General features: G+C 43.2%; 1 protein-coding gene across 2 annotated transcripts in view; it reads left to right on the forward strand.

Moving 5' to 3' along the window:
* The first annotated feature begins 1,739 nt into the window (after positions 1-1,739).
* The window catches only part of PRRG2 (proline rich and Gla domain 2), a 36,660-nt gene continuing 30,551 nt past the window's right edge, over positions 1,740-7,848 (forward strand). Inside the window, exons 1-2 of one of the 2 annotated variants that reach the window (XM_018566733.1) lie at positions 1,740-2,188; positions 2,333-2,339. In XM_018566733.1, the coding sequence (XP_018422235.1) occupies positions 2,338-2,339 (2 nt within the window). In that variant the 5' untranslated portion in view covers positions 1,740-2,188; positions 2,333-2,337. Of the gene's footprint in view, positions 2,196-2,332; positions 2,340-7,848 lie in introns of both variants that reach the window. The other variant, XM_018566734.1, reaches the window with a different exon arrangement.

Here is a 7,848-nt window from a genome sequence, read left to right on the forward strand (position 1 = left end):
TATATATATATATACACACACACACACATACACACATTGAGAGCAGGCTACCTTGGAGGTAGCCTCTTTTTATACTTAGGGACCCATTCACATTTTTGTAGTGCGTCACCACATGTTACGTCTTGCGTTAAGGTAAATTGTGTTAAGGCAGCCCAATGAAAATTATAGGCTGCCAAAACGCACCAAAACGTCCTGAAAATTGGACAGAATTAGTAACACATCACAAGGCATTATGGTGGGGGTGCCATTCAGAATGGCGTTGAGAACAAATAGCTCTGCAGTGAACCACTGCCTGCTGCTCAAATCAACTTATAACTCACAATAGAAAGGTGCACATGCAGTACGCTAAACAATACAAAACCAGATTGTCAGCTCAAAAAAGTAATGAAAGTGTTTAAACATTTAGGTTAAAAACAGAGGCTTCAGGTGCGCACATTTACAACTACATCTGCAAAGTGTGGCCCTTAACTCATAAGGTTTTATGCACACAACTTTACAGAGGATTTTTCTGGCAGAAGCTGGCAGCAACATTCTGCAAAACAAATGTGTTCTACACATGGAAAACGAATGCAGTGGGCAACATTTACATGCGTATAATGCCAATGTGCCCTACTAGTTGCTAGGACCCTAGGAGGTTTGAGCTACCTGCATCCTACCAACGAAGAACACTAGGTGGCTCGATCCACCAGCATTCTAGTAATGAAGGCTGTTAGGCAGTTCCTGCCTTCCAGCTTCCTGAGAGCCTGCATATGGACCGCATTTTACACTATACGCATATAAACGTTTGTGTTCATTTTTACATGCGCACAGTGCAAAGACATTCTATTGGAGCAGCCTGTATCCTAGCAACAAAGGACACTAGGTGGCTTGAGCTGCCTGTGTCCTAGTAACAAAGGATGCTAGGCAGTTCCTGCCTTCTAGTATCCATGCTCCTGCATATGGAGCATGTTTTACATTGTAAGCATGTAAACGCTTGTGCTAACTTTTACATGCATACAACATACAGTGCAAGTGCACTCTATTAGAGCTGCCTGTATCCTAGCAACAAAGGACATTAGGCAGCTCAAGCCACCTGCATTCTAGCAACAAAAGACATTAGGCAGCTCGAGTCACCTGCATCCTAACAACAAAGGATGCTAGGTGGCTCAAGCCCCCTGCGTCTAGCAATGAAGGACCTAAGGAAGTTCTTGCCGCCTAGCATCCCTTGATGCTAAGACACAGGTGGCTCCAACAGGGTGTATTTGTGCTGTATGCATGTCAAAGTCAGCACAAACGTTTACATGCATACAGTACAAAATATGGTCTATATGCAAGACCTCAGGCGCAGATTTTTTGGATCAAGGCAAGTTTACTAATCTTTACGCACTATGTGCATGGGCTTATAAAAAACAACACACCTGTGTTTGGATCCGTAAAAAAAAACAAAAAGCACTGTACTGATAAAAACACTGCATTTTACGACCGTGCGCACGAGCCCTAACTATTTGAGTCGTTTAGTATACTGCCCTTCTTTGCGCCCATTATAAATTGATTTCCCCCTGGAGAATCTGCAGAGCGTTTACGTTTGATTGCTGCATTATTAATCAGGCGTTTGGCTCTGAAGCCTGAACAGAGGTGGAGTCATTCCGGAATGTGAGCATTCCATTATGCACCTGCCTCTGGCCCTTTGTACAGCTTATACCTGTTTCACAGCTAGCCATGTGACCTCAGTAAACGCACCTCCTCCTCTTCCAGCTACCTGAGCTGGACCTCTGATCAGTAGAGGCTGAGCTGGTAAAAAGGAAAGAGAGGGGTGGAAGGGAGGCGGGTGAGCTTACAGGAAAAGGAGGAACATATTGTGATTCAGCAGTGGAAAGTAGAACCCCCTGATCCTGAAGGGAAGACAATTCTCAAAGCAACAAGTCATCTGTGATTTCTTATTCTTTTTATCTTTACTTCTCTTCCTCCTGACATGTTTTATGTCTGCACTTCAAGATCAAGTGATTGCCTTAAAATAGACTTGCTGGGTCCTTCTTGACCTGGATATTGGCTTCCTGGTGAAGCAGCTACTGATTTCCACTGTCTTTTTTTTTTTGCAAGCCGGAGAAATTTGAAGGCTTATTTTGAGGTTGGCCAGCAGAATTCCAGCTGTTTTCATTTTTTTTTTCTTTTCCTTATTCCATACGGTGGATTCTTTACCATAAACTCCCAGAGTGGTAAGTGCAGCCGGCTTTGCCAAGCCAGATGGTATTTTTTGTGCTGTTGTACTAATGTTACATTTCATGGAGCTGTTTCCTCTTGTGTGCAGCAGCTTTAAATATTTTAAACCGTAAACTGACACATTTGTATCCCTTAAGCATAACAACTTCCCACCCTCTGTAGTAACAATGCATTAATAGAGGGTAATCCTGGGAGTCTGGGATTTTTTACAAGCAAACTAATTGTTTTGAAGTCTTCTCGTAAAAACGAAATACTCGGAGTGTGTATCTTTATGAACCATTTACACCAGGGCGACAGTGTTTCAGCAATGTTTTCAGCGTTTTTTAAGGGTGTTTTTGCTTTGTTTTGTGCTTGATTCTGTGCATTTTTTAATGCACACTTCAGCTTGTATTGCAGGCGTTTTCTGTTCATATGTCAGCACGTTTTTGAAGCTCGTTTTCAGGTGTCCAATGAGAAGCAGGCTCAGCTGCTGAAATGCGCATTAAAAAAACTGCACCGAATAGCGATGATCAGCGCATTTCCATTGACGTCTTGAATTGTATTGTGATTGTAATGTCTTCCTTATATTGTAATGCGCTGCGCAAACTGTTGGCGCTATATAAATCCTGTATTATAATAATAATAATAAGGCTTTAGTGCAAAATGAGCTGATCAGCACGACAAAAGGGACACATTTTAAATGGTTTCTAAACCCTCAGCTTTTTTTACATAGTTAAAAAAAAACAAAACGCTTTAACAGCGGTTTAAACTTACCTGTATCTTCCCTGCGCGCTCCCGTCCGAAAATTTTGAAACCGCTCGGGTGGCCGCAAAGCATCTTGGCGCGGGCGCATGCGCAGTTCACATTTTCGGCCGGGTCGCAAGGAGAGACAGAAGGTAAGTCTATGGAAGTGTGCACGCGCATGCAGGCACCGTGGGAGAGGAAGCGCCAGCAATCACAGAGTCAGCGCTGGATCGGAGACTCGCCGCAGCGCAGGAGAGAAGGCTGAAAACTACAGGAAAGAAGAAGATGATCGGATTAAGAGACATCATTTAAGTTAAGTGCTTTCATTGACGTTGTGCTGAGGCAAAAACATTTTTGCCTTTAATGTCACTTTAAGTGTCAGGCGTATTTGTACCTGCGATTCCGTGCGTTTGCTTGAACGGTCCCCATGGGAATGTATGGGATTTTATTTGCATGCGCGTCAGCACTGAAAACTCCGCGCAACGAAATCACCCTGGTCTGAGCGAGGCCTAAGTGTTTTGTTTTTACTTACAGTGACGCTAAATTCAGGAGTTAATTTCTTAAAAATACATTCAAGTACCTTTTACCCATTAATAGTAATGTATCTTATTTGTGTATCACTCGGCTGTAGATCATCAAATCATCTCTGAATTGGTGCCGACATTGTCCTTCCTTCTGGAGGGTGGCTACTTTTGTTCCCCATGGTCCCTGTGTGTGTTGTAAAGTAGGGCTGCAACTAATGATTATTTTCATAATTAAAATTGATTATTTGGCTGATTATTTTTTCGATTAATTAGATAAACAAATTAAATCCTTAATTTAAAATAAAGTACACAAGTTACAAACATAAAGTTTACTGCAGAATAAAACTGCATGCTCACTTTTTTTGCAATCGCACTGTACTGGAACGCACGGCATCACGGTGCCGTGCGTTCTAATGCAGGCAATCACACTGTGGGTGGGAGGCACATTCGGGGTGCCATTGAAATGAATGGCACTTTAACACAACCCCCATCACGCCGATAAAATTACTTTCTTTCCAATATATATATATATATTTATTTTTATTTTTTATAACTAATTGTATTGTGAGCACATGGCGCTTAACTAGCTGCGGACAGGGAATGACAGCTGCCAGTGGCAAGATTCTGCACATGGGAGCTAAATGTAAATACAGCAGGTATTGGGCAGGTGCAATAGCCAGCCTGCTATTGGCCACCATTTTATATTGCAATAGCAGGCTGGCTATTGCACCCACCCACTGCTTGATGTGCCTTCCTCCCAGCGTGGAGCTAGGGAATCCAACCAACTAATCGATAATGAGAATAGTTGACAAATATTCTCATTATCGATTGGTTGGTTGTAGCCCTATTGGAAAGTAGTCACCACTCCAAGCTCGCTCCTGTGATGGACTACAATCTCACGTCTAGTTTACTAATTTGTATTGAGATTGTAATCCATTACAGGAGTGAGCTTGGAGTGGTGGCTACTCTACAATACACACAGGGACCATGGGGAACAAAAGTAGCCACCCTCCAGAAGGAAGGACAGTGTCAGCACCAATTCAGAGATGATTTGAGGATATACAGCCGAGTCATAAATAAAATACATTTTTGTTAATAGTTAGGTTACTTGAATGTATTTTTAAGATTCAACTCTTATTATCACTGTCATTTTTTTCACGTTTTCTATACATAAGAACACTGTTACCGCTGACCATGTACTGGTAGATTTTTGTACAAAGTTTTATATGAGAATCTCATCAGAACTTTCGATAACGACATCAGAGACTTGGTGAATATCGTTGAAGCTTCATTTTGTTTTTGACATTTGAATTTGGAAATTAATGGAGTTTCCCGAATGAAAACTAAAATCACTGATAGAATTCTGTTCATTCGAGAAATATTTTCCATCCTCCAATTTTTTCTTTTTCGTCACGGTTGAAAATTGATCATGTGTTTGACCCTATTATCCATTCCAAAACAAAATTCTACTGGTTTAGGGCCAGTTTTAGGCCCCTTTCACACAGGCTGATCCATGCATGGACCCCCTCCTGATCAGAGCAGTACGGATCGGACGTTACTGCTGTGACATCAATGTCTGTCTAGTTTTTTTCCTCCATCTTGCCGGAGCCGGTGGTAACTGGGTGTAAATGGATGTCCGTCTGTTTAGGCCCAGCTCCCCTTAGACTATCATCGGGCATCCAATCGGGTCTGCTTGAAAAACTGACAAGCAGACCCAATCGGGCCAACATTGTTTAAGGGGCCTTAGGATTATATGCGTACACTAAAGAGGGAACACTTAGTGCATGTTGTTGATGTGGTGTAGGCTAACTTTATAAGGAGTTGAGAAAGAGGATAGCAGCACGCCGACATCCTCTAAGAGTGACTTCTTTATTGATCCATACAATAAAATTACACAGGAGATGAACAGAAACTTCTAATATGTTTCATAAACAAGTGTGACGCATGTTCTAGTAGACTTCACGCACATACGTGAAACATGTTAGTCATGTCTGATCATTTCCTGTGTAATTGAATGCATGGATCAATAAAGAAGGTGCTTTTGGAATATGCCTTTGTGTCGCTATCAACTTTCTCTGCAGCAGTATTACCAGTGACGAGCCGTGCGAGCGCCTGACTGTGGTGGGCAAGTGTGGACTGACCTGGAAAGACACTGTCAGGTTTATGTATACAACTTCCACTGGGTGAATGCCATCCTCAGGGTACTATCGCCTCAAGATGGTGGTGAGGAGTATAAAAAATCTGCACCATTTAGGGACGTTGGTGCCATGTTAATGGCATTTACCCAGCTATGTGCTGGGTGAAAGTTTTGTAACTAAACCCGTATGGTTTGATACCGTGTTTCCCCGAAAATAAGACACTGTCTTATTATTTTTTTTGCACGAAATAAGACACTAGGTCTTATTTTCGGGGGATGTCTTACCTGGCTGGGGGAGGAGTGGACGAGGTCCCGGAAGGCGGCGTGCTGTTGCCGGTCCCGGCGGATGTCGCTTCCATTGTGCATGCGTGAGCTGCGGGCGTGTGGGCGGGGCAGGAGCTGCGGAAGGCAGCAGAATCTTGTTTCCATTGCCAGCGATCGAAATCAGCAGCATTCGGCCCAGTGACAGAGCGACATGCCACTGCATGTGGCTACAGCCTCTTTAGCAATCCTCATCTCTAGATGCTGATTTGCCTATCTGAAATCAGGGCGTGAGCTGCGGCCGGTGGGCGTGTGGGCGGGAGCTGCGGCCGGCTGGCGTGTGGGCTGGAGCTGCGGCAGGCTGGTGTGTGGGCGGGCATGTGGGCGGGGCGGGAGCTGCGGCCGGTCTTTACACAGTTTATGTGCAGCTACCCCGGAAGTAAGACCTAGCGGATTTCTGTAATATAAGACCTACCACCGAACTAGGTCTTATTTTCGGGGTAGGTCTTATATTACAGAAATCCCTGAAGATAGTGCTAGGTCTTATTTTCGGGGTAAGTCTTACTTTCGGGGAAACACGGTAGCTGAGAATCTTCACTTCAATTATTCAGTCATGTGAAAAGCAAATTTCTGTACACTTATTTCCTCTGCACGTGATTGTATAATTCAAGTGAACATTCACCAATTTTCTTGCGTGAAGATCCGCAACTCCTTTAGTAAATATCTCAATACATATGCAATGTTCATTAAACCATTGGCTTCGTGCTGTCTTGGACCAGACTGAGATACCAGCAGCAGCCTTGGTCAGCCTTGTGCCGAGGGCAGGTTCACACCGTTTTCCGGATCAGATCTGGTGCGGAAAATGGTGTGAACATGCCTGCAGTTCCAATGCATTCCAGACCAGACAAAATGAGATGAGCAGTATTTTCCTGGTCTGATTTGGAACGGACTGTGCTGGTGTGAACAGAGGCCAGAAATAGCACAGGGATACATTAGGATGCATTTTGGGTCCGGAAACAGTCTGGTCTGGAGATGATCTGGATGCTGTGTGAATGGGCCCAGCTCTCTGGTATGCAAGCGTCAGACCGTGCAGCAATGCTGTAAATTTGAACTGTGCATCATGTACTTTCTATGGCTAGTAGTAGATAGTCACATTCAGGTACATTTTGTTCTGCAAAGTTGAAGCTTCTTCTTCAGTTCCTATGGGTTTTATTTATTGACATGGCACAAGTGACAGTAAAGAGCACTTTATTCTTGACAACCAATCAGAAAGCATCTTTCATTATTCATGGTACAGTTGCTAAAAGCTGCTTGTCATGGGTTACAGCTTTACAACGTGGTTTGACCTTTAAAAACCAGAGAAACTTATTTAATAAAACATTGCAAAGAGCAGCAATGTACAATTGCCCACAGCAACTGTATTTCCGTCTTTGAACATTGTGCCGTTTCACAATGTTTCAGTACAGTCCAAACAATGAAATGTGATAGGTTACTATCGTTTGGTTTATCACAGTGTACTTTGCTTTGTTGCCTTATTAAAGCTGAACTTTGGGATAAGCAAATATTGCTTTAATACCAGAGGCATGTGTATTCTTCCTTGAATCTTGGTGTGCTTTGTCTTTCTCTTCCAGTTCTGTTCAGTGATCCAATGTGAAACATGAAGCTTCCTGTAATAAAGAACAGTCACTGCTGCTCTCTCTCCTTGTGCAGGGTGACTGGTCTTGTATACGCCCCCTCCTGTAGTATTCAGCAGGCAGCCTTTAGTGAGCGGAACTGCTGGGCCCCTCCCACAGCTCTCCTGTCTGCACAGGCTATGTACAGCACAGTGATGATGTCACTACTACTTTTCTATGGTAAAATCTGGGTATACAAATGCAATTGGTGCACACAAAGTGGATTTATATCATTCATGACTATTGAGTAATATGTTTAAATGAAAGTTTTTGTGCCCGGAGTTCAGCTTTAAATAAAGCCTGTTAATGTGCATACCAACTGACCTTTATG

Source organism: Nanorana parkeri, unplaced genomic scaffold (assembly GCF_000935625.1).
Source record: "Nanorana parkeri isolate BGI_ZX_2015 unplaced genomic scaffold, ASM93562v1 scaffold970, whole genome shotgun sequence".
Lineage (NCBI taxonomy): Eukaryota > Metazoa > Chordata > Amphibia > Anura > Dicroglossidae > Nanorana > Nanorana parkeri.